This window comes from Hyla sarda, chromosome 4, assembly GCF_029499605.1.
Source record: "Hyla sarda isolate aHylSar1 chromosome 4, aHylSar1.hap1, whole genome shotgun sequence".
NCBI classification, from domain to species: Eukaryota; Metazoa; Chordata; class Amphibia; order Anura; family Hylidae; genus Hyla; species Hyla sarda.
In genome coordinates, this window is record NC_079192.1 from 262,692,174 (window position 1) to 262,719,096 (window position 26,923).

A 26,923-nucleotide genomic window follows, 5' to 3' on the forward strand; every position below is an offset into this window, starting at 1 on the left:
TATATTTAATATATATATATATATATATATATATATATATATATATATATATATATATATTTAATATATATAGTGGGTATTTTACTTACCGTAATTCTACTTTCCTCGAGTCCCCGAAGGCAGCACAACTGGGTAATACTGGTCATTTGACCACACACTAGGACCGCCCACCTAGACTCAATAAATTAATTAATTAATTAACACTGGGCCAAATTGCCCATAAAACACCCTCACCAACAGATCCACACTGTGTAATAAAATAGACCGATTGATGCAAAATAACATTTATTGGGTGGGTATGTGTGCTGCCTTCGGGGACTCGAGGAAAGTAGAATTACGTTAAGTAAAATACCCACTTTCCTCATCGTCCCCTCCGGCAGCACAACTGGGATATAACATAGAACACAAAGGGGGGGAATCAATACTTTTTAACTGCGGACAAAACCCCGGTGCTGAAGGCTGGGCCCTTGGTCTGGATATCGAGGCGATAGTGCCTGGCGAAAGTTGATGACGAGGTCCAAGAAGCCGCGTTACAGATGTCCAACAGTGATACCTGCTCTCTCTCTGCCCACGAAGTGGAGGTAGACCGAGTCGAGTGTGCTCTCAAAGGATTTGGAGGATCTTTACCTTCTTTAGCATAGGCTTCCAGGATAGTGCAACGAATCCATCGTGCCAAAGTATCTTTGGAGGCTTTTAAACCTTTCCTGACACCTGCAGTTAGGATGAACAGATTTTCCTCTCTCCTGAAGTCCTCAACACGGGAGAGATAGCAGATAAGAGCACGCTTGACATCCAGGGTATGGAATTTACATTCCTCCTTAGAGCTAGGATTGGGACAAAATACTGGAAGAAAAGATTCCTTATTAACATTTGCCGCAGATGGTACCTTAGGAATGAAAGACGGCATCGTGCGGAGGCGAACACCATCTGGCAGAATTTTTAAATATGGTTCTCTAGATGAAAGAGCCTGCATTTCTCCAAGTCTTTTTGCGGAGGTAACTGCAATGAGAAATAACACCTTCATAGAAAGCCATTTTAGATCAATAAGCTCTAGAGGTTCAAAGGGTGGTTCCGTTAATGCGTTCAAAACTAAGGATAAGTCCCAAGAAGCCACCGCAGGCCGTACCAGTGGATCTAGTCTTCTAAGAGCCTTGAAGAATCTAGATATAAGAGGTTGATTGTTAAATCTACCATCAGTCATAGCATTGATTGCAGTAAGATGGACTTTAAGAGTGTTCGGCTTGAGTCCTTTATCAAATCCTGCTTGCAAAAACTGTAGTACCGAGGACAATGACAATTGCAGGTCTTCCATCGTCAGCCAAGATTGAAATTTCTTCCATAATCTGGAATATATAAAATTTGTAGAAGACTTTCTAGATGCAAGCAAGGTGTTCACTACTTTATCTGAAAGACCCAGAAGCCTTAATCTCTCCCCTTCAGATACCAGGCCGTCAACTGAAGGCGCTCCGGACGCGGATGCAAGAACCCTTTCTGTCGGAGCAGATCCGGAACAGGTGGTAACTTGAAGAACTTGCCTCCTGACAGATGTAAGACAACCGGAAACCAGGCCCTCCTGGGCCAGAAAGGTGTCACTAGAATTACAGATGGTGACTCTGCCAAAATCTTGCTCAATACTTTGGGAATTATGGGAAGTGGAGGGAAGAGGTACAGAAACTTCCCGATCCATGGTAAAGAGAACGCGTCCAACACATCCGGACGGTCGAGTCTTCTGAGAGAACCGAACTTGAGTAATCTCCGATTCTCCCTGGTGGCCATCAGATCCATTTCTGGGACTCCCCATAATTCCGTTATCATGTTGAAGTATTTTGTGCTCAGGGACCATTCTCCTGCCTGAAGAGTCTGTCGGCTCAAAAGATCTGCCTGAAGATTCGTCTCCCCCTTGATATGAATGGCTCTTAGACCCAGAACCACAGGCTCCGCCCAACTCATGATCTCTGCACAGAGTTTCTGGAGGGAGCGACAACGAGTTCCGCCTTCCTTGTTGATATAGAAAGCTGCGGTAGCGTTGTCTGTCCGCACTAAGACATATTTTTTTAAGACAGATGACTCGTAATGGCGCAGGGCAAGCTGAATGGCTTTTAGCTCCCTGAAATTTGATGATTTCTTCGAGACAGTTGGGATCCAGAGACCTTGAGTCCATGACTGTCCTAAATGGGCACCCCAACCCACAGCCGAGGCATCCGTTGTAATCACTACCTGGTCGCTTGGAACGAAACTCTTTCCTTTCTGTAAATGTAGTTTTTTTGTCCACCACAAAAGGTTGGTCCTGACCTTGAAGGAAACATTCATGGAAGCCTCCAGGTGAAGAAAACGCTGGTTGGCTAGAAGAATTTCCTGCTGCAGTGGTCGAAAATGCGCCTTCGCCCACGGAACCGCTTCTATGGTCGCCGTAAGGAGACCAAGGATGCTCATCGCCCTTCTGATGGTCAGTCTCGGAAAGTGATACAGACTCAGTATCATTCTTTTTATCAAATTGATCTTGGCAGATGGCAGGAAAATCTTCATCGCTTGCAGATCGATCATCAACCCCAGAAATTGAATCCGCGATGTTGGAAGAAGTTCCGATTTCTGGTAGTTTATAATGAATCCTACTTTTTGTAATAACTGAATGCAGGCTGATAGATGATCCTTCAATAGCTCTGGGGTGTTGGCAATAACCAGCCAGTCGTCCAGATATGGTACGATTCTCATTCCTTGGAGCCGGAGGGCTGCTACAAGGACCACCACAATTTTTGTAAATACCCTTGGAGCAGGAGACAACCCGAAGGGTAGAGCACGAAACTGGTAATGCAAAATTTTTCCCCTTTCCGAGGAAATCGCTACTCTGAGGTACCTTCTGTGCTCTTCTTTGATAGGGATGTGTAGGTAAGCATCTTTCAAGTCCAGTGATGCCATGACTTCCCCTTGCTGGACGATCCCATAAATGGACCTGATGTTGTCCATTCGAAATTTGGTTTTTAGAAGATGTTTGTTTAAAAAACGAAGGTCCACAATTAAGCGCCACTTTCCGTCGGGTTTGGGCACAGGAAAAACACGTGAATACACTCCTAGGAACTCTTCTTCTGATGGAACTGGTTCGAGTGCATTTTTTGCAACAAATTCTGACAGAAGAGTTAAGACCCGCTGGTCTTTGTCCAGATTGAGCAAATATCTGTCCCTGGGCAGGTGGCAAAACTCCAGAGCATAACCGGATCGGATTATGTTCAAAACCCACCGGTCGGAAGTAATTTCTTCCCAGTTTTCCAAGAAATGGAAAAGCCTTGCACCTACCGGAACCATACCTCTGGCGTCAGAACTCCGGTTTAGGCAGATGGGGACCTGGAGGCTTTTTTCTTCCCTTATCTTGAGATTTGAACTGGAACCTTTTTATCCGGTCTTTCCTGAAAACTCCGCCTGCGGAAACCTCCTCTGCCCCTTTGGTTACGGTTCCCTCTGAAGGGTCTGCGAAAGGAATGCGGCAGGACCAGACCACCATCCCTTCTCTTATCCTTAAGGACTTTATCCAGATGTTTCCCAAATAGTCTACCTGGCTGGAAGGGGAAGGTACAAAAGTGAGATTTAGATGAAGAGTCTCCCGACCAGGATTTTAACCAGATAGCTCTGCGGACGCAGTTTGCTACTGCCATAGACTTGGCTGCTATCTTCAGTACATCTAAAGAAAAGTCACATAAGAAATCAGTAGCAGAATTGATAGAGGAAATTAGAGTTTTTGCATGATGATTTGGCATTTTTCTCTTTAACTTGCGAGAGAGCTGGCTGGACCACAATCTCATAGCCCTGGATACGGGGACTGAAGACAAAGTTGCTTTATTTAAAGACACCATATTAATATGTAACCTCTTTAGCAAAGTGTCAGCTTTCTTATCCATGGTATCTTTTAACAGGATGGAATTATCAGCTGGAAAAAATGCTTTTTTGGAGATTCCTGCCACCGCCGGATCTACTCTAGCAGGTTCCTCCCACCGTTTAGATACTGAAGGGTCTAACCTGTATAGACGTCTGAATCTGGATCCTAAGTCCAGACGTTTATCCGGCTTCTCCCATTCTTTATTCATGATACTTTCAAGTATCTTATGACCTGATAGATGTTTAGACCTTTTCTTAGGAAAATAAGAGTCTTTCTCTCCCTTTAATATTATGCTTATCTTTTCCTGTCTCCACACATTTCTTCACTTTCATTATCAACTTGTTAGTTTTTTCAGAGTTAAACAAGTAATAGTCATCAGATACATCGGACTCCGAACCGGAACTAGAAGAGGAGGATGAGGATAATTTCTTTTTATAATGCTTCCTCTTTTTCCCATAAGAGCTATCAGAAGAAGAAGACAAAACTTTGACCGACTTCTTTACACGCTTCACTCTCTTGGAACACACCGGCCCAGAATCAGATGAAGAACTAGAATGTGATCTAGTTCTCTTAGGTTTCGCACTGCTGTCAGAAGTAATAGGTACAGACATGCGTTCACGCATCCATGAAAAGAAGTCTCTAGCCTCATCCTCAAAGCCTTCCTTCTCAATAGGAGCACAATCATCACAGATATTGGAAGAGGATAAGGCCCCGAGCGGGTGAAGACAGCTTATACAGCGCTTAACTTTACTGGAACCTAGAGACCTCTGCTCCATATTCTTAGAGCAGAGCTCACAGTCATCAAATGGGAAGGCATCAGGAAGGGGTTCATTGCAGAACATACAGCATCTATGTTTAGACTTTGTCTTCTTCTTCCTGCCAGACTCCGACATCTGCAATACAGGAAGAAGAAACCAGCAACCAGAATGCTAGCAACAGCAGCATACCCAGGAAACACCACCATAAAAACTTAAATACCTTATTAGACCAAGAGCCCGGCTGCCCAGCAAGAGGGTGAGCACACCAGACTCCCGGTCTAATATAGTACTAACTGCCGGCACCCCGCTGAGAAGGACGCCAATGACGTCACCAGCGCGCGCCCAGCTGCTGCCTACAGAAGCAACAACTGGAGGCCGCGCGCCCAAGAAGCCGGAACACACAGGAGGAGGCGCCGACGTCACAAGCGCGCCTCCAGTACACAGAAGCGCAGCTGGAGGCCGCGCGCACAGCCCGGAAAAGGTAGAGAAGAAGACTCACCGCACAGCATCTGCCGGAGGACTCAGGTACAATCACGGGACATGTAGACAGGATAGGCTGACAGGATTCTTCACCGCCTCATAAGCCTATAATCAGAGTCCGGACATCTCCGCCTCGGAGCCCAGGCCCCGCACTGGTCCGCTCCATCCAAGTCAGGCTACTTCACTGACTGAGCCCTGCCACCTACTCCTGTCCAGGAGCAACTCCGGGACCCCGCACCGGCACATAGGGTGGCAGGGAAGGCCAGGACCCCGCACTGGCAGCATACTCACGTACAAAGATGCAGCCCAGACCCCGCAGGACTGATAGATGGGCGAACAGCGTGTGGCCCTCATCAAAGAGGACCAAAAAAAACACAGTGTGGATCTGTTGGTGAGGGTGTTTTATGGGCAATTTGGCCCAGTGTTAATTAATTAATTTATTGAGTCTAGGTGGGCGGTCCTAGTGTGTGGTCAAATGACCAGTATTACCCAGTTGTGCTGCCGGAGGGGACGATGAGGAAATATAATATATAATATAATATAATAAAAATGTAGTGTGTGTGTGTGTGTGTTTTGGTTTATATATGTATAATACATTTACGGTATATATTAGTGTTATTGTGGGCAATCTAGTGGTTTATTTAGCCCAGTATTTATTGCTGTGTTCTCTCCATTCTTTTTTGGGGTTGTTCCTGACCAGTACAAGAACTAGTTTCCAGTTGGAGCTGATCTTATTTAAAACAAATCCATTTTCCCTGATCTTTGTCAGCTGCTGTTTTCTTCATCAGCCAAACACTTATATAAAAGAAAAGGAATGTTAATCTGGGAGGTATTTGTGCTGGGAAAAATTATGGACAAGCTATGGATTGCGTCATCAGATGCCATGATGAATTTCTAACAATTTGTTTTTAAGAACCTTCAAGGCTTGTGTGACGCATTTGTAGATTCCATTTAGGGTAGGGTCACATGTGCTGTATTTTGCTATGTATTTTCTGCTGCATATTTTTCTACCCATTGAAGTCAATGGGTAGCAAAATATGCAGCTGATTTTGCTACCCATTACAGCTCAGTTCCATTGGAGCCAGGTTGCTGCTGGTTCTTGAAATGTATGAGCCCCAAATGCTCAGTGTCCAATAAGAGAGAAGTTGTAAAGAGCAATGGTGTGGTGCCCATTTATAGATTTTTGCATTGGCTCCTGTGGTTAAGTATTGTAATACCACACAAAACCTGATGTCACAAATGGCCCCTGAGGCCCTGGCTATTCTGTTTATTTTCCTCCTGTAATGATGTGCCTACCCATGTGACCACTAGGGCTGCAATGATTAATCGATCTTAAAGATTAAAATCGATAATGGAAATCTTTGAGGAGGATTCCAATCATCAATGAATCTGCTGTTGGGGGGGTGGCCTCAGTAATAAGGAGGTGTGGCATAGTAACGCAGGATTCCTACTATTTTTGCCATTTTCCCTTTCAAGCCCCTCAGTCTGCCCCTACATGCCCCCACCATCTCCCCTTACCCTCGGCGCCTCACCTTACCCTCCAGTACCTTTTTGAAGTATCTGCTGGCTTGCTACATCTGTGACCTACCTGCAGCACTGAGACCACGGCCTGGAGTGCTGTCCTGAAGCCAGCGGCGCCTCTGGTGACAAGAAGCATCTGGTCCTGACATTGCGGGAGATCCTTCATGATGCAGGAGGAAGGCCATCACTAAGGCATGTGAACTGCTCCTTCTCCCCTGCAACAAGGCTCATAGGTTAACCCTTCAGCTTCTTTCCCTTCACGCTTACCCTCTGTTAACCCTTCAGGTCCTGTCCCCTCTCTTTTCCGCCTGTTAATGGGGTACTCCACTGGCCAGCGTTCGGAACATTTTAGTTCAGAATGCTGTGTGTACGATTGACCATGCCCCCTTGTGATGTCAGGTCACGCCCCCTCAATGCAAGTTTATGGGAGGGGGCATGGCGGTCATCACGCCCCCTCCCATAGACTTGCATTGAGGGGGCGTGACCTACACCTGCAGCATGCACACAGCGTTTGGAACTAAATGTTCCGAACTCTGGCCAGTGGAGTACCCCTTTAACTCTTTATAATGTGGTACTACTACCTCATTTTAACCCTTCCCTGCTCCCCTAATCCAGTTTTGGGTTTTTATCTGAATTGGCTAACTAATGGATTTTAGAAATAATCATTAGTTGCTGCCCTAGGGACCATATTAACCCTTAAAGGGGTACTCCGGTGAAAACCTTTTTTCTTTTAAATCAACTGGTGGCAGAAAGTTAAACATATTTGTAAATTACTTCTATTAAAAAATCTTAATCCTTCCTGTACTTATTAGCTGCTGAATACTACAGAGGAAATTCTTTTCTTTTTGGATTGCTCTCTGATGACGTTATTATAATAATAATAATAATGCTTTATTTATTGTTGTCCTTAGTGGGATTTGAACCCAAGTCCCCAGCACTGCAAGGCTGGAGTGCTAACCACTGAGCCACCATGCTGCCCTTAGCATACATCTGCTATGCATGGTTGCAAAAATGGACAGAGATGTCAGCAGAGAGTACTGTGCTCGTGATGTCATCAGTGGTCCAAAAAGAAAGGAATTTCCTCTGTAGCATTCAGCAGCTAATAAGTACTGGAAGGATTAAGATTTTTTAATAGAAGTAATTTACAAATATGTTTAACTTTCTGCCACCATTTGATTTAAAAGAAAATTAGGTTTTCACCGGAGTACCCCTTTAAAGGAAAACAGGAGACCGATGCTTGGTCTCGGACTGCTATACCTACATGCAGTCCGGAACCCTGATCCTTCGAAGGTCCCGCTCTTTCAGCGCTGACTTGCGCTCTGGATGCGGACCTGCCAGCTGGATTTAAATATTCATAAGTGTTGGTCATTTGAGCGCTCAGTAGACACGAGCGCTCGCGTGATCAGCATTTAGGAATATTTAAATCCAGCCGGCGGGCCTGCCTCCAGAGCGCAAGTCAGCGCTGAAAGAGGAGGACCGTCTGGGTTCCGGACTGCAGGTAGGTATATCAGTCAGAGACCAAGGATTGGTCTCCTGTTCCACCCACACTATAACCCGGTGTATCAGGTTATAGTACGGGTGACAGTTTTCCTTTTAAGAATATTTTCACATAAAACAGAAATGCTGCAAATTTTTTGTGGGTATGCTCCAGATTTGGTTAGGATTTTCCCAAATTGCAGCATTTTAGTCCTGTATAAACACACCCTAAGGGAGAATTAACAACACGCCTAATCTTGGCTAAAGATATTGATTTAAATAGGAAGTTTGAACCCAGCCTTAGGGTAAGTTCACCTGCTACGAGAGATCTGTTGCAAATTTCACTACCATTCACTTCTGTCTGCAATTTACAAATCTGCTGCTATGGCGTTTTTCCGAAGACCCATTAAAGTGAATGGTAGCAAAAAACTTTAGCTGGAAATATGGGGCAAGTTTATCAACTTGTAAATATACCCTTTTTAACTTGTAGTTCTGTAACTTCAAATCCATTCCATAAATAAGCTGTTTGTGAGTGTGTATAGAGTCTATGGAGTTTTTAGCCGACCATTGCCGAAAAAAATCCAATATTTCCGTCAGCAGACATTAGTTTACTGATAGCCAAAAGGAACGATTGTTTGCATGTACCTTACAAGATAAAATAATTTACTTACAGCTATACTCTTAGCCAGAGGTACTATACAACTTTTAGTATTGGTCTGCCATCAGGTGAAGGTCTGACACTAAGGCCTGAAGGTCACACCTTCCGGCCGCACTGCTGTGCAAGAGAAAGGTGAACTGTGCCACTGTGCTCTTAATAATTGCTTCCCAATGTGAGACTCTCCAGCTGTTGCAAACTACAATTCCCATCATGCCCTGACAGAAGGGCATGATGGGAGCTGTTGTTTGTTGACAGGTTGGGGAACAGATCTGTAAATAGCTTGTCCCTGAGAATAGTGTTGTATTGCTGCTCTGATCTCTTCTGATGCAGGAAGCGGTAATCGCACATCTGCATCACAGGTAATGCTGGGCAGGGAGCAGACTGTTCCCATAGCAACCTATCAAAGTGCTTCTTTCATTTTTAAGAGAGCCACTGAATAATAAGTTAGAATTGGATTGGCTGCTGAATGCAACAGCTCTACCATTCCTTTGCACATTTTCTAAATCTCCTCCATGTTGTCTTTGTTTCTGTCAAAATTTCTAAAGAGAGGCACCACTTCTCTACTTGATTATTAGAACCCTGGCCATACATTACAAATTTGGTTGACTTGTAAAAGTTGACTTTTTGAAGGACAAAAATTCTCTGCTGTGATTTGTGGCCTAACCTGCTCTACCCTTGATGGGGTGAAGATCTGTTATTTGTCATAAAAACTGCAGGGCCCCACAGCAACAACAAAAAAGACTACATTTAATAGATAAAAAAAAAAAAAAAAAAAAAAAAACATAACCTCAGCAAGCTGAGATTTTGGGGAAACAGCAGTTGAGCCTAAAAATGCCACAAAATGGGGGGGGGGGGGGGGGAGATATGGTGTTTCCTATTTCCATATTGACTGCCAACATTTTTAAGGATGGTGGTTTTTTATTTTTTTATTTTATTTTTTTTAATATAAAAAAAGTCTAATCCTATTCTTAATCTACCTTTTTTCAGCTGCCCAGCTTTAAAATAGAGTTTAGCTGAACAATATGGAATTGGATTCATGAAGTGCTGTATATATTTTTATTGGATTTATTTACATGTTTCTATTAAACAGATGATGTAACCTAAAATTATTACTTCCAGTATTGCAACAGAGAAACTAACAAATAACCTAACTGTGGACTGGAGCCTTTTGGATTTCCTGCTTCTATACGCTTGAATCTTTATTCATGTTTGGGGAGGAAAAAAAATTACTTCTGCAGCTGTCTCCCAGCTCCTCAATTGAAGAAGCTTCTTTTGGAGCCTTGGTGGTATTTTTCTTATTTTTTTTATTTTTTTTTGAAAACCTAGTTTGAACTCTTGTGCATTGCACTTTGACCAGTTCAGTCTACTTGACAAAATACTTACTTTGTACAGAGAAAACAGACATGTTATCTGTTTCTAATAATAGCTGCTCCTGGGTTGGTGGGAGACCACCATCCCCTTCCAAGACGACAGGGAATACTTATCGGAATATGCCATCTCATGGTCCAGGTTTATAGATGATATTTTCATCTTATGGACGGACACACATGCCCAATTTAATACATTGATTGAATCCCTCAATCATAATGATATAAAGTTATTCTTTACCAGTGAAACATCCCTTGAGAACTTGGCATTCCTGGATATCTTTGAGAGATGGTACACTAAGGACTACAGTATACCGCAATGTTATTTTCACTAACAGTCTCCTAAGGTGGGAGAGCTGCCACCCGGGTTCCCTCAAGTGGGGGGATCCCTAGGGGGCAGTATCTCTGCCTAAACTGTTAAGACATTCAGGATTTCAAGGAGAAGGTGGCTGACAGATTCTGGGAAAGAGGATATAAGGATGGAGTCCTCAAATCAGCCTTCCAAAAAGCCCTGCAAACCCCTAGAGAGAGACTCCTAATACGCAAACCCAGAGAGGATGGTAGACAGCCCTTGAGAATCATAGGGACTTATGACAGCAAGGCTCCTCAGATACGAAATATGCAGCAACACTGGGATATTCTCAGATTAGATCCTGATTTGACTGATGTCCTCACAGATACACCTTCTATCACTTAACGCAGGGGGCGGAATCTTGCAGATATACTTACAAAGAGCCATCTATCCCCTAAAACAGTGAGGTTTGACTCTTGGTTGACTCATTCTGACATAGCGGGATGTGCACCCTGCAGGCATTGCAGGGCCTGTGGCAACATAGAAAAAACTAAAGGTTTGGTGGATCCGAGAACCATGATGTTCCAAAATGGGCATAGCTAGTAGTTCTATCTAATTATCTAATATCAGCATACAATTGAATTTGGCTTTTGCATCTGTGGGGCAATCCCTTCACATGCAATTTTAACAGCCTTGTTAGTGTCTATCTTTAAGTCACAGGGCTGACAATTTGCCCTGTCACTTATCTATACATCACTTTGTTTAATCAGTGTGTTTTATACGATATATTAAAAGCTATGTTTTATTAGCACTTATATATTTCTCTCCCCCCTGCAATCAATTGGAATTACTACATTGGTAATTTCCTTATGCATTTTTCTAAAAAGGTTTAGATTCACTTTACTTTCTGTCCACCTGGTGTTTGAAGTGTGCAATAAATATGTGTCTACTTACTGGAGTGGGGATGTTTGTACAGGCTTGGTAATACTATACTTCCTTCTAGTAGCAGTGGGGCCTCAGGTCCCACATTCTCCTTGGCAGGCGTTGTTGGCTACTGTTAGTAGCTTCCACCACTGGCCTAGTAGCAAAGGTGCAGCAGGAGCACACAGCTGTCACTATATGGTGGGCACAGTGGGCTTAATCTACTGTGGAGGAGTGGGCTGTAACTGCATCCTCCGGCACGATGGTGCCAATGTACAGCTCCATGCACTTGCATTGGGTAGAAGCAGGGTGCTTGTGCCCAGCACTGATAGAGCACCTGAACAATCTCATTTTTACTTTTGCCAACATGAGATTATTGAATTTGAATTACTGTAAAGCTATGTTCACATTAGTGTTCAAATCTGTTATGTCCGGTATTGACACATAACGGAGGTCGTTCATAATGGATCTGAAAGTTGTGTTACCAGAAGTATTATGGTAAAAGATTGTGTAAAACTTGCATATAAAATAAGACAGTTAACTTCCATTATCTGTTAAAACATCAGTTTATCTCCATTAATATTTATTATTTTTAGATAAATTTCCATTTAATACCGTATTTATCGGCGTATAACACGCACTTTTTAGGCTAAAATTTTTAGACTAAAGTCTATGTGCGTGTTATACGCCGATACACCCCCAGGAAAGGCAGGGGGAGAGAGGCCGTCGCTGCCCGCTTCTCTCCCCCTGCCTTTCCTGGGGTCTAGAGCCCTGCTGCCGGCCCTTCTCTCCCCCTGGCTATCAGCGCGGCTGCCCGTTCTGTCCCCCTGACTATTGGTGGCGGCGCCCCATTGCCGGCGCCGACAGCCAGGGGGAGAGAAGGGGCAGCAGCACCCATTGCCGGCGCCGCTGCCCCGTTGCCTCCCCCCATCCCCGGCAAAAGGTAATTATGCCACCGGGGATGGGGGAAGGCAACGGGGCAGTGGCGCCGGCAATGGGTGCCGCTGCCCCTTCTCTCCCCCTGGCTGTCGGTGCCGCTCCTCTCCCCCTGGCTATGGGCGCCGGCACCGATAGTCACGGGGACAGAACGGGCAGCGGCGCCGATAGCCAGGGGGAGAGAAGGGCCGGCAGCAGGGCTCTAGACCCCAGGAAAGGCAGGGGGGAGAGAAGCGGGCAGCGACGGCCTCTCTCCCGCTGCCTTTCCTGGAGGTGTATCGGGGTATACACGCACCCTCATTTTACCATGGATATTTGGGTAAACTTTTTTTACTCAAATATCCTTGGTAAAATGAGGGTGCGTGTTATAGGCCGGTGCGTGGTATACCCCGATAAATACGGTACTTCTTCAGAGCATGCTATTTGCAATGACGGATGAAATTAACAGAGTATAATGTAGTTACTTGTGTCAGACTTAAATGTTAAACTACTACATCCGTTATTACATCCATTATTTATTATTGGGGAAAAAATTCTGCATGCCCAATTTTCTCTGTTCAAAAATAAAGCAAATTAAACACAGCAGACAGTAACAGTACAGGGGATTTAAAAAAAGAAAATTCATTGCCCTGAATGGGATCAGTTACCTTCTTTTTTTTTTTTTCTTTCGTCTCTGTTGCTTATTTCTGTAACTGAGATAAGGGTATAAGTATTTTCCTTAGGGAGCACCAGGGGTGTATGGAGATTCAAAAAAAGGCCATTAGCAGTCCACGGGCTTTCAGTTATAAGGAATATGCAAAGCAGCTCATCACACCACCTTCACAGGTAGCATTCCCTAAAATCAGCTTTAGCTCCAATTACTCCGTAATTGGAACTAAAGCTGATTTTAGGGAATGCTACCTGTGAAGGTGGTGTGATGAGCTGCTTTGCATATTCCTTATAACTGAAATGAAAGACGCTGATGTGAACCCAGCCAAATAATGTGGTTAAACGGGTACTTCACTGGAAAACATATTTTCTTTTAAATCAACTGGTGCCAGGAAGGTAAACAGATTTGTCAATTACTTCTATAAAAAAAAAAATCTTAATCCTTCCAGTACTTATCATCTGCTATATGATCCGCAGGAAGTTCTTTTCTTTTTTTAATTTCCTTTCTGTCTGACCACAGTGCTCTCTGCTGACACCTCTGTCCATGTCAGGAACTGTCCAGAGCAGGAGTAAATCCCCATAGCAAACCTCTCCTGCTCTGGACGGTTCCTGAGATGGACAGAGTTGTCAGCAGAGAGCACTGTGGTCAGACAGAAAGGAAATTCAAAAAGAAAAGAACTTCCTGTGGAGCATACAGCAGCTGATATGTATTGAAAGGATTAAGATTTTTTAATAGAAGTGATTTACAAATCTGTTTATTTTCTGATATCAGTTGATTTTAAAAAGACTCCTCTAGTACTTGAGAAGGTGTTGTGATAACACTGACCGGTTACTACAGCTGGGGTGGAGCCAGTAAAGTTTGCCTGTACATGTATAGATGGAATAACTTAACTCATAAAAAATTATAATCCCTAATATGTGTCTCGGAGAAGACTATTATTTCTCTCAGAATCACTAGTCAGAGGTGTTTGTACGATTTGTGAACCATGACCTACAGTCATGGCTGTAAATGTTGGCACCCTTGAAGTTTTCCAAGAAAATGAATTATTTCTCACAGAAAAGGATTTCAGGAACACATGTTTTGCTATAGACTGTATAGAGATGCATTGTTACAAGGCTGACTATTTATTTATTTATTTTCTTCTTCTATAGTTAAAAGATGCCTAACTGGGGAGGTGGAAACAAGTGTGGGGCCTGTGGCAGAACAGTGTACCATGCTGAAGAGGTGCAGTGTGATGGCAAGAGCTTTCATAAGTGCTGCTTCCTGTGCAGTAAGTCTATACTAATGTCCACTATGTATGTATTCTATATGGAATCGTGTACAATTTTTTTCAGGACTTGTACATAACATAAGGAGCGAAAGGGCAAGGTTTCACATTGAAATTTTCAGTCTGGCGTCCAGCTGAAGCCTGTTTAACTCTCCATTTGTGGAATTCTTTACTTTTATTTTTCACTCACCCATTTTGAAAATGCTAGAAAACTTTAGGATTTTCTTCCCTTCCTGAATTGTATTGCACTCAGTGGGCTACTGACTCAAATCGGCCTGGGAGGATTAGGACCGCTGAGAGGGTGGAATGTGAGAACAGTGATCTCCATGGCATCTACTTGGCACTCCTAGCACAATTATGTTTCTGTTTAATGACTCCAACTTGTAGATTCCCACTGGAAAAATGTTGCTGGAAGCAGAACATTCAGTGCTATCTGCTGACTACCCACAGACTGCACACATTTTCCACTTGTTGAATGTCACCATTATACAGCCCTGACCCCACAGTCAGCCAACAGTTGGCTGACTGTTCTTTTTTGTTTTTTTTGTTATAAAAATGTAGTTTAATGAATGTAAGGCTCGTAACAAGGCTAACTGCACTTGTTACAGTAATGTTGGTGTGCAAATGGGAACTTAACTTCTTATTGACTGCTGTATAAAGAGCACACACAGTATAGGGAGCTATTGTCTGCACAGTTCTGTTATGTTTGTGTAGGTCACTATAAATTCAGGGGTACTCTGCTATTGAATTTGAGAGGCAAGAGTTAAATGGGCACGGTCAGATACAAAAACGTTTGATATGTTGTAAAGCATACCAAACCAATAGGTTTTGCAATTGCTTTCATTAGAAAATCTTCAGTATTTCATGCTGAAAAAGTCAGTCAAACAACTGCCCCCCCCCCCTGCCTGCTTAGACACATACTAGTCCTGCTGTGTCCATGCGTCAAGGACCCACTTCCTTGATTGACAGCTGTGAGTGCAGGGCTCACAGCTCGAGGAAAAATCCTCCCACTGTCAGCTTGTGTCCCGCTACTGTCAGTGAGGACAAGCTGGGAGTTGTAGTTTTGCTAATGCTAGGAGAGATGTGAGCAGACAGCATACTGAGGGAGGGGGCGGAGACCTGCACAGTGAGGCCACGCCCCCTTCCTTTGAGAGGAATTCAGACTAGTGAGCTAAATTAAAAGTGTAATAAATAAAAATAAAAAATAGGTGCTAGACACATAAAAATTAGATGTACATGGCCAGGATTAGGTACTGAGGGATATATTTAAAAAAAAAAAAATTGTTGGGTCTGACAGGTACACTTTAAGTCCAGTTATTTTTTTTATAAATTTTTTATGCTGCCATTCTGGGCAGGCTTTATAAATAAAAAATTATAGTTTAACCCCTTAAGGACGCAGGACGTAAATGTACGTCCTGGTGAGGTGGTACTTAACGCACCAGGACGTACATTTACGTCCTAAGCATAACCGCGGGCATCGGAGCGATGCCCGTGTCATGCGCGGCTGATCCCGGCTGCTGATCGCAGCCAGGGACCCGCCGGCAATGGCCGACGCCCGCGATCTCGCGGGCGTCCGCCATTAACCCCTCAGGTGCCGGGATCAATACAGATCCCGGCATCTGCGGCAGTTCGCGATTAAAATGAACGATCGGATCGCCCGCAGCGCTGCTGCGGGGATCCGATCATTCATAACGCCGCACGGAGGTCCCCTCTCCTTCCTCCGTGCGGCTCCCGGCGTCTCCTGCTCTGGTCTGTGATCGAGCAGACCAGAGCAGAAGATGACCGATAATACTGATCTGTTCTATGTCCTATACATAGAACAGATCAGTATTAGCAATCATGGTATTGCTATGAATAGTCCCCTATGGGGACTATTCAAGTGTAAAAAAAAATGTAAAAGTAAAAAAAAAGTGAAAAATCCCCTCCCCCAATAAAAAAGTAAAACGTCCGTTTTTTCCTATTTTACCCCCAAAAAGCGTAAAAAACATTTTTTATAGACATATTTGGTATCGCCGCGTGCGTAAATGTCCGAACTATTAAAATAAAATGTTAATGATCCCGTACGGTGAACGGCGTGAACGAAAAAAATTTAAGTCCAAAATTCCTACTTTTTTAATACATTTTATTAAAAAAAAATTATAAAAAATGTATTAAAAGTTTTTTATATACAAATGTGGTATCAAAAAAAAGTACAGATCATGGCGCAAAAAAATGAGCCCCCATACCGCCGCTTATACGGAAAAATAAAAAAGTTATAGGTCATCAAAATAAAGGTATTATAAACGTACTAATTTGGTTAAAAAGTTTGTGATTTTTGTTAGGCGCAACAATAATATAAAAGTATATAATAATGGGTATCATTTTAATCGTATTGACCCTCAGAATAAAGAACACACGTCATTTGTACCATAAATTGTATGGCGTGAAAACAAAACCTTCCAAAATTAGCAAAATTGCGTTTTTCATTTTAATTTCCCCACAAAAATAGTGTTTTTTGGTTGCGCCATACATTTTATGATATGATGAGTAATGTCATTACAAAGGACAACTGGTCGCGCAAAAAACAAGCCCTCATACTAGTCTGTGGATGAAAATATAAGAGTTATGATTTTTAGAAGGCGAGGAGGAAAAAATGAAAACGTAAAAATTAAATTGTCTGAGTCCTTAAGGCCAAAATGGGCTGAGTCCTTAAGGGGTTAATCCCAGAGTACCCCTTTAATCGCTGTACAATGAAGACTATAGATGAGATTTTCCAAAGCCTGTGTAGAGGAATTGTGGTGCAGTTGCCCATGGCAACCAATCATAGTGATTTTTTTTATAAAATGAAAGCACTCTGGTTGCTATGGGCAACTGCTCCACTCTTCCTCTAAACAGGTTTTGATAAATCACCCCCATACCTTTCCAATTTATTAGTGATTGAATGCCATTATTCCTCCATGAGCTGCTCTTGCTGACAATAAACAGGAATTAGGTTTTCTTTCTATTGACGTGTTATGGACTAGTGTTACCCACACAACTGTTCTAATGTTTCAGTCTAAGCAATCTGCAAACGGCAAAAATATCTCTCCAGATGATGAGCCATAACTACACATATTAATTGTATCAAACTATAAGCAGTAAAGGGGTTGTCTGATGTCTAAAAACATAAATGAATAAAAAGAGCCACAAATGGTGTAAAATCAAAACAAAATTGGTGCTCATCTCGGGGATCTTGCTAGTTTTTGTTTACAATCTACCAGTATGTGACTTCTGCAGCCAGTCCGTAGTCTCCATGGACATGTTTCATGCTTGTGACCACTAAATCTGGTTGCTCAGGTCTCTGTTCACAAGCAAAGTCAACTGCACAAAATATGCAGCAGATCTGTGTGAAAGTATCCTAAAGGAATGAGAACGAAGGGGGGTGTATACTTATGTTGCTGTTCTTGGCTTTCCATATGCCATAATTCTTTTTACTGAAAATGGCATTGATGACCATTCTGTAGTCTTTAATTTAATGCTTTCTCTAATGATAAGCTACCACTGCTATCAGTTGGGAGTGAACCCCCGGTTGACAATCTAGGCCTCATCTCTCCAGATGATGAGCATAACTACGCATATTAATTGTATCAAACTATAAGCAGTAAAGGGGTTGTCTGATGTCTAAAAACATAAAAAAATTAGGCTAAGTTTCTACTTTTTAAAAAAAAAAAAAATTTTTTGGAAAACGCCAATTCTGCCGCATTACACTTTTTCGGCCAAAAAATGCTGTGATTGGCTGCAACCATCCGGCAAATCACCACTCTGGGCAGAAAATATGAATGAGTGATGTTCTATTCACATCACTGGCTGGTGTACAGAGCAGAGATCCAAGCGCTGTATAGAGCCGCTCCGCATCTCTGCTATATTATGGACAATTGCATCGGGTGTCACGACTGACACCCGGGGCGATATGTCTATTAGTACAGGTACTACTAATTAACATTTCGTTATAAAAAATCTAAATTTTGTGAAATAAATTATTTTTTTCCCATCACTACTGTAGTACAAAAAAACAAGTAGAAACTTATCATTAGAATATCAGGTGCCCAAACGCATGGCACTTAAAGGGAAAAAGAAAACACTCAAATGAGTTAAGCTGCTGCTACACATGGATGTGATTGTGATGGTGCTTGTTTCTTTATTTGCATTGACTTGTTAATAGAGGAATTCATAAAACACAATACCTAATAGTCAGATTTGTAATTATATTTCAACTTCCATGTTTTAGTGGTTTGCAGAAAAAACCTTGATAGCACAACTGTGGCTATTCATGAAGATGAGATTTACTGCCGATCCTGTTATGGCAAAAAGTATGGGCCCAAGGGCTATGGCTATGGACAAGGAGCAGGTACTTTGAATATGGACAGAGGTGAACGGCTGGGCATTAGACCTGAAGAGTAAGTTAATGTCATTACTACATATCTAGTTGTGAACATTGCATTATCATCTTTCATTAAATGAATCAATAGCTTTGTATATTGCACAGCATCAAGATTTACAGTGCATAGTGAAAGTATTCGGCCCCCTTGAACTTTTCGACCTTTTGCCACATTTCAGGCTTCAAACATAGATATAAAACTGTAATTTTTTGTGAAGAATCAACAACAAGTGGGACACGATCATGAAGTGGAACAAAATTTATTGGATATTTCAAACTTTTTTAACAAATAAAATCTGAAAAATTGGTCGTGCAAAATTATTCAGCCTCCTTAAGTTAATACTTTGTAGCGCCACCTTTTGCTGCGATTACAGCTGTAAGTCGCTTGGGGTATGTCTCATCAGTTTTGCACATCGAGAGACTGACCTTTTTGCCCATTCCTCCTTGCAAAACAGCTCTAGCTCAGTGAGGTTGGATGGAGAGCGTTTGTGAACAGCAGTTTTCAGTTCTTTCCACAGATTCTCGATTGGATCCAGGTCTGGACTTTGACTTGGCCATTCTAACACCTGGATATGTTTATCTGTGAACCATTCCATTGTAGATTTTGCTTTATGTTTTGGATCATTGTCTTGTTGGAAGACAAATCTCCATCCCAGTCTCAGGTCTTTTGCAGACTCCATCAGGTTTTCTTCCAGAATGGTCCTGTATTTGGCTCCATCCATCTTCCCATCAATTTTAACCATCTTCCCTGTCCCTGCTGAAGAAAAGCAGGCCCAAACCATGATGCTGCTGCCACCATGTTTGACAGTGGGGATGGTGTGTTCAGGGTGATGAGCTGTGTTGCTTTTACGCCAAACATAACGTTTTGCATTGTTGCCAAAAAGTTCGATTTTGGTTTCATCTGACCAGAGCACCTTCTTCCACATGTTTGGTGTGGTCTCCCAGGTAGCTTGTGGCAAACTTTAAACAACACTTTTTATGCATATCTTTATGAAATGGCTTTCTTCTTGCCACTCTTCCATAAAGGCCAGATTTGTGCAGTATACGACTGATTGTTGTCCTATGGACAGAGTCTCCCACCTCAGTTGTAGATCTCTGCAGTTCATCCAGAGTTATCATGGGCCTCTGGGCTGCATCTCTGATCAATCTTCTCCTTGAATGAGCTGAAAGCTTAGAAGGACGGCCAGGTCTTCGTAGATTTGTAGTTGTCTGATACTCCTTCCATTTCAATATTATTGCTTGCACAGTGCTCCTTGGGATGTTTAAAGCTTGGGAAATCTTTTTGTATCCAAATCCGGCTTTAAAATTCTCCACAACAGTATCTCGGACCTGCCTGGTGTGTTCCTTGTTCTTCATGATGCTCTCTGTGCTTTAAACGGACCTCTGAGACTATCACAGTGAAGGTGCATTTATACGGAGACTTGATTGCACACAGTTGGATTCTATTTATCAACTTTAGTCATTTAGGCCAACATTGGATCATTCAGAGATCCTCACTGAACTTCTGGAGAGAGTTTGCTGCACTGAAAGTAAAGGGGCTGAATAATTTTGCACGCCCAATTTTTCAGTTTTTTATTTGTAAACAAAGTTTGAAATATCCAATAAATTTCGTTCTACTTCATGATTGTGTCCCACTTGTTGATTCTTCACAAAAAATTACAGTTTTATATCTTTGTTTGAAGCCTGAAATGTGGCAAAAGGTGGAAAAGTTCAAGGGGGCCAAATACTTTCACTATGCACTGTTTTTACAGTCATGGCCGTAAATGTTGGCACTCCTGAAATTTTTCAAGAAAATACTATACACGTTTATACTCTTTATACACATGTTTATTCCCTTTGTGTGTATTGGAACTAAACCAAAAAAGGATGAAAAAAGGAAATTGGACATAATGTCACATCAAACTCCAAAAATGGTCTGGACAAAATTATTAGAACCCTTAACTTAATATTTGGTTGCACACCCTTTGGAAAAAATAACTGAAATCAGTCGCTTCTTACACCTCACAGCCGGAATGTTGGACCACTCTTCCTTTGCAAACTCCTCCAGGTCTCTCTTATTGGAAGCCACCATTAAGGAGAGCTCAGAGCACCAAACTGGAGGTCTTTACAGAAGTGTTAGTATTAAATATATAACCTTTTGTACTGTTACAGATCCCAACAATCACGTTCCAGTGCCTCAGCTAATCCTTCAAAGTTTGCCCAGAAGTTTGGAGGAGCTGATAAGTGTCCCAGATGTGGTGAATCTGTATATGCTGCAGAGAAAGTAATGGGAGCTGGGAAGGTAATAAATTGGACTTGTCTTTATTAGCACATTTTACTGTTTTAATGAAAGACTATAGAAGTGTATGTGAGGGTATTATTATTGTTCTCCAAAATATAAAATCTAGTCCTTTTCAATTGTTCATGTGTATAAATATAAAGAGCTCCTTCCTGAGGATTGATGAAACTGAATTGAAACGCAAATGGTTGTCACATTGGAGCACTAGTAAAATGAGTACATTTTTAAATGTTAAATTTTCTATGCTAAGCATTTTTAAATTACTTTAATTTTCGCCCTTGTAGCCATGGCATAAGAATTGCTTCAGATGTGCTAAATGTGGCAAGAGTCTAGAATCTACAACCTTGACTGAAAAAGATGGTGAAATCTATTGCAAAGGTGAGAAGGCTTAAATGCTAGCATGTATGTGTGCCGTCTATTGTCTACTAGTTTAATCCTTTGAGGACAGAGCCAGCTTTGATTTTTGCGTTTTTGGTTTTCCTCCTCACCTTTTAAGAGCCATAACTCACAGAGCCATATGCAGGCTTGTTTTTTGTGTTACCAATTGTACTTTGAAATGTCCCCTTTTGGGGTGTTTGTTTTTACACAGTGCACTTCAAAATAACTATGGGGGAGATTTATCAAAACCTGTCCAGAGGAAAAGTTGCCCGTAGCAATTAATCAGATTGCGTCTTTCATTTTTAACAAGGCCTCTGCAAAGTGAATGAAGCGATCTGATTGGTTGCTATGTGCAACTCAGCAACTTTTCCTCATCACTTGTTTTGATAAATCTCCCCCTATATTCATACATTTAGCTAATTTTTTGCACTGGAATATGTGCCTTCTATCAGCCCAAATTATTTTTTTCCTGATATATGATGTGACCAAAAATCAGCTTTTATGGCGTTCTGGTATTTTTTTTTTTTTTACATATACTCAATTCACCATGCATGACTATAAATTTTTCTAATTCGGACATTTCATCATGCAGTGACAAAAAGTTTTTTTTTTTTTCCCTCTGTAAAAATATATACACTCATAGGATTGTATTCACTGTACAATTCTATGCAATTGCATACCATTGTATAGGGAGATCTGCACTCTGAGTGGCTGGATCATCGGAGTAGTGATCTGGCCTGCAGAAGGAGGGTAAGTGTTATGAGTTTAACTCATTGGACACCCTTGGGGTCCGATGAGCATCACAAACCCAAGACCCGCAGTCTATGAAGCGAGCAACTTTTAATATGTACGTTTACTGTCCTCTATGGGTTAAAGGCTCTGTTCATTGCCTGTGCACGATAATTCATGACATCTGTATTAAAGGAGTAGTCCAGTGGTGATTCAGTGGTGAGCAACTTATCCCCTATCCTAAGGATAGGGGATAAGTTGCAGATCGCGGGGGGTCCGACCGTTGGGGCCCCCCGAGATCTCCTGTATGGAGCCCCGACAGCCGGCGGGAAGGGGGCGTGTCGACCTCCGCACGAGGCGGCAGCCGACACGCCCCCTCAATACAACTCTATGGCAGAGCCGAAGCGCTGCCTTCGGCAATCTCCGGCTCTGCCATTGAGATGTATTGAGGGGGCGTGTCGGCCGCCGCTTCGTGCGGGGGTCGACACCCGCTATCTCGGCGGAGAGCCGGGGCCCCGTACAGAGATCGCAGGGGGCCCCAGCGGTCGGACCCCCCGCGATCTCAAACTTATCCCCTATCCTTAGGATAGGGGATAAGTTTTTCACCACTGGACTACCCCTTTAAGGTGGAACTGTCTTGTCTCCAGGAAATGCCTGTCTACAGCATCAACAGGCAAACAGTTTTTGCTGGTTTTGCCTGAAGAAGGATCAGTGGTTTGACATACGTTTAATATAAATGAGAGCAGATACTGCTCTAAAGTGACTCCTGTAAATGTTGTGGTTTTACACTTTAAGCTTCCTGGAAAGTCAATGTAGCCTCCTATTGTTCTGTAAAACACAAGGCTATGAAAAGATAACTTAGGATGTTGATGGTTTGGAAAGGAAGCAAGGGATGGGAGAAATAGTTTCCTTAGGAAAATGGCTAGGATACATCTTGTAAGTATTGTACTTTGTAGCTTATACATTGGATGTATACTGTGCTAGTTATCAAGTATAATTCACCCATTTCACTGAACAAATTGGGTTCCTTAACTGGGTCATATAGTTGGGCAGATTTGCTAGAACTTTCTAATACTTACTTACAATGTAAACTTAACCTAAGAATGCATCAAATGTATGCTTGTGACTCATATTGTGTAATAACTTTGGTACCTTTTTAGACACTGTTTAACTATATACAGCGTTTGGGTATCTCCACCTCTCCCATAGAGATGCATGGAGGGGGCATGTCAGCTACAGCTTCATGTCTTGGTCGACACACTCCATTCATGCAGCCAGCCAGCCGGGCGGGAGATTGAAAGAAAAATAATGAAGTTATGGGTTTTGGAATGTGAGGAGGGAAAAAATTTTAGCCCAAAAATTATTTGCTGGGTCATAAAGAAGTTAAGCCACATCAAAAATCTTTGTCAAGTGAGCTGCAAAACCTGTCTAAATTGTCTGATATATGTGCCAGGCGTGTACCCCAGTTTTTTGTGTAATTGAAGCCAGAATTCTGACATTTTGGAAAAATTTGCCCCCAATGCTTTTCAATGCATGGGGGAATGGGACTTGGTATGGTGAGATATGAACGTGACTTGACTTTGTTTTATTTTTTATTTTTTTTTCTCTAGCTTGTTATGCCAAAAATTTTGGACCCAAGGGATTTGGATATGGCCAGGGAGCTGGAGCACTTGTACATGCACAGTGAAGACAGTGTAAAAGGCTCAGATTGTATAAAAGGCTCGGATAGTAGAACATTTATTGATCTTATAATGCTTTATTACTAAGTGAGTTCGTCATTCCAAGATTTTATTAATCAATGTGAAGTGTTACTTAATCAAAGACAAAAACTTGTCCTAGATCTGCTAAACGAAACTTTTGTAGATTATTCTTTTTTTCTACAACAATATTTTCTGTTGTAACAATGAGAAAATAGCTCAGTTCTTACGTGTTTTTCTATTGCTCTTCCTACCTTGTTTCAAAATTAAACTTCAGTCTCATTTCATTTGCCTTGTGTGTTCATAGTTGTATCAAACATACTTATCAACCACCTTCTGAGAAGTTCAAGACTAACCCCTGGAATCGCACCTTTGCCCTTGACAAAGCTGGTCACGGCCGGCGAAACGTCAGGGGGTGTTGGCACATGTCGTTTTAAAAGTTCAGAATACTCGGAAATTATAGCTGGTGGTTACATGAATACTTCATGATAGGAGACTAATGTACCCCAAATGGGAACTAATAGACCAGCCTATTCTGAAAAGAAATAATAGGAGAGCGATTCCATAATAAACTGAACTGAAAGACTATGCTTTTAAACACACACACACACACACACACACACACACACACACACACTCTATATTCTTTTGGATTTTTGCTCATAGTAAAACATTTTAAATGATGAAATAAAGAATGTAATTTTATTGGATAGGGCTCCCTAGTTTGGGATTTAGTCCCAGGAAGGTGCATACCTGAATGGGAATAGTTGTTTGGGTTATAACCCTGGGAACCATTATTGGGAATTTTGGATTCACCAATTGAAAATGTAGGCACACATTCCCCTCATTCAGGACTGGATAGCAGCAGCTGCAAAGGACACACATATTTTTTTTTCTTTTTCTTCATTTAGTCATACAGTGGTATCTCTGAAAACATTTTTAAAAATAGACTTCCTTAAATCTTACCAATTACTAGGAACAGATGTAAAGTTGATAGAAATCTTCTGACAATTATTGTCTAGAATTACTTTGACAAGTCAGAGGCACACGTGTGCTACAAGCCCTTTTAATGTATACACATTGATAAAGATATGATTTGTTGGAACCAAATAAAAATTTGTGTGAATGTAATATATGTGTAATGAGATCACAATATTAGAGAGAGGATGTATTCATTGTGGAAAACTGTACAATTGAATACAGTCTCTAGGGTACTGTTGGGCTTCCTGTAGCCTGGATACAAGATCATATGGTTGGGCATGGAGGGCATGCAGGTTCTAGATGGCATCCTGCCCAATCAAAGGTTGCAGATGGTATCCCACAGGTCCAATAAATGCTAAATTTGCAATTAAATTTAGCCCCAATTTTGTGACTGGATAAGCATAGGAAGTGTTGGAATCTATGGAAACATTCCTGGGATACCATTCCTGTGTATGGGTGAGCATTATTCTGCTGGAAAATGCAGTGAAACCAAATGTCCTTTGCCTGGTGTTGGTACAGGCAGAGACAGGTGTCCAAGAAAGGTGCCACCTGTGTCTGGATGGTATACAAGGAGATTGTGGGAGTGCTCGTCGGTTGATCAGATGGATCTGTTGGTCTGTCTTGGTCACAATAGTCTAGACCACCTTGCTTCTCTCAGTCCAATGATGTGCCTCCTCTGTGTCAACTGGGCAAAAATGTTTTTTTTTTTTTTTTGGCTAATATTCCACTTGGATTTTTTTGAGCAAAAACATGTCCAAACTGCCACACAGCTTTTTTTTTTTTTTTTTACACCTGCGAGCTACACAGAATCAGACAGGAACAAGGGTGGAAACTATGGGTCTGTTCACATTATGCATTTAAAGTGGTATTTCAGGATAATTTTTTTTGACTATGCTACAGGGGCTATAACGTTTTAGTGTAGTTCATAATATAGTGTCTACCTCTGTGTGTGCGGCCGAGACCTGACTCACTAGTCAGCTGATGACAGGGAGCCTGTCTGCTTCAGTGGGTGGAGGGATTGCTTGGTGGGAGAGAGATCGACCTGCAACTAATGCAACAGCTGTAGGCACCCTGATTGAAAACCACAGGTCTTTTAAACGGGTGCAGCTCACTTATGTTTCAATGGGTGGGGTGGCTGATGTGTGGGAGAGAGGAAAATGGGATTTGTAGTCAAAAAAAAGAAAACTGAAACAGGAAATACCAGTTTACAAAAAGCTAGCCACAGTGTTATGGTAATCTCACAACATAGCCATTTAGCCCCAAGACAAGCGCAGATCCTTCCTAAGCATGTCCATTACTGTCTGCCAGGTACTTACTAAAATCACCTTATGGTGGATAACCCCTTAAAGCATGCTTTCTTGTTTTCACATTATACATTTTTTAACATGCCTTTTATGTCAGTGTGTTCCCAAACTACTGCTCCCAGCATTCCCAGACAGCCTTTAAGTTTGTGGTTTAGCAATAGTTGTCGGCTCCCTCTTTGGGAATACACTTCTTTATGCATTTGTTTAATAATTTATAGGCTTAGTAGTGGAAGCTCTCTCAGACATCCATTACTAAGCTGGTGCTTAGTGTTAGCCTCAAAAACAACTAGCCCCCAATTACTCAGTGCCACAGGGGATCTGGGAAGAGTTGGTACCAACAAGCCTGGAGCATCAAAATGGCAGTTCTGGGCCTAGACTATGTTCACATGATGGAATTTCCCTTTGATTTCAATGGGATTCTTCTGCGCTGTTGACACAGAAGAATTTCTGCGCCAGAAAACATCTGACTCCTAAATTCTAATTCCAGTGTCCGCATAAACAAGACATGTCTATTCTTTCTGCAAACTCTGCGCAGAAAAGCATGGTCATTTGAGGCGGCGCATTTCAGAGTGGTCAAGGGAATGTCTGCACAGAGATTTTCCATGTGGACATTCCCCCATGTGAGCATAGTCTAACAGGCTACCGTTATTTAGGCTGGGGAGGGCCAAAAACAATATTCCTCACCCACCATAGTCACATTAGGCAGTTGCTGCTTCGTTGGTATCTGGCTGAGAATGAAAATAGGGGGAACCCCTATTTATTTTAGAAAAAAAAGTTCATGGTTGCTGCTATTTTCATTCTCTGCCAAATACTAAGAAAGCAGCAACACCATCAGCCTGTTACTGCCTTGCCCTGGAGTGTCATTTTTGATGCTTTGGGCCTGTTGGTTCAGGTTCTTCCTGGTGGTAGTGGGTCCCAGGGTAATTGGGGGTTAAAGATAAGCCCTGGCTTAGTAATGGAATAAAGT

The 26,923-nt window shown here is 42.1% G+C and overlaps 1 protein-coding gene across 1 annotated transcript in view; it reads left to right on the forward strand.

Moving 5' to 3' along the window:
• CSRP2 (cysteine and glycine rich protein 2) overlaps positions 1–23,958 on the forward strand; it is a 47,706-nt gene extending 23,748 nt beyond the window's left edge. Inside the window, exons 2-6 of the mRNA XM_056574069.1 lie at positions 14,078–14,196; positions 18,440–18,608; positions 20,741–20,870; positions 21,152–21,245; positions 23,585–23,958. Of these exons, the coding sequence (XP_056430044.1) occupies positions 14,085–14,196; positions 18,440–18,608; positions 20,741–20,870; positions 21,152–21,245; positions 23,585–23,661 (582 nt within the window). The 5' untranslated portion in view covers positions 14,078–14,084 and the 3' untranslated portion in view covers positions 23,662–23,958. The remainder of the gene's footprint in view (positions 1–14,077; positions 14,197–18,439; positions 18,609–20,740; positions 20,871–21,151; positions 21,246–23,584) is intronic.
• The last annotated feature ends 2,965 nt before the right edge of the window (positions 23,959–26,923 follow it).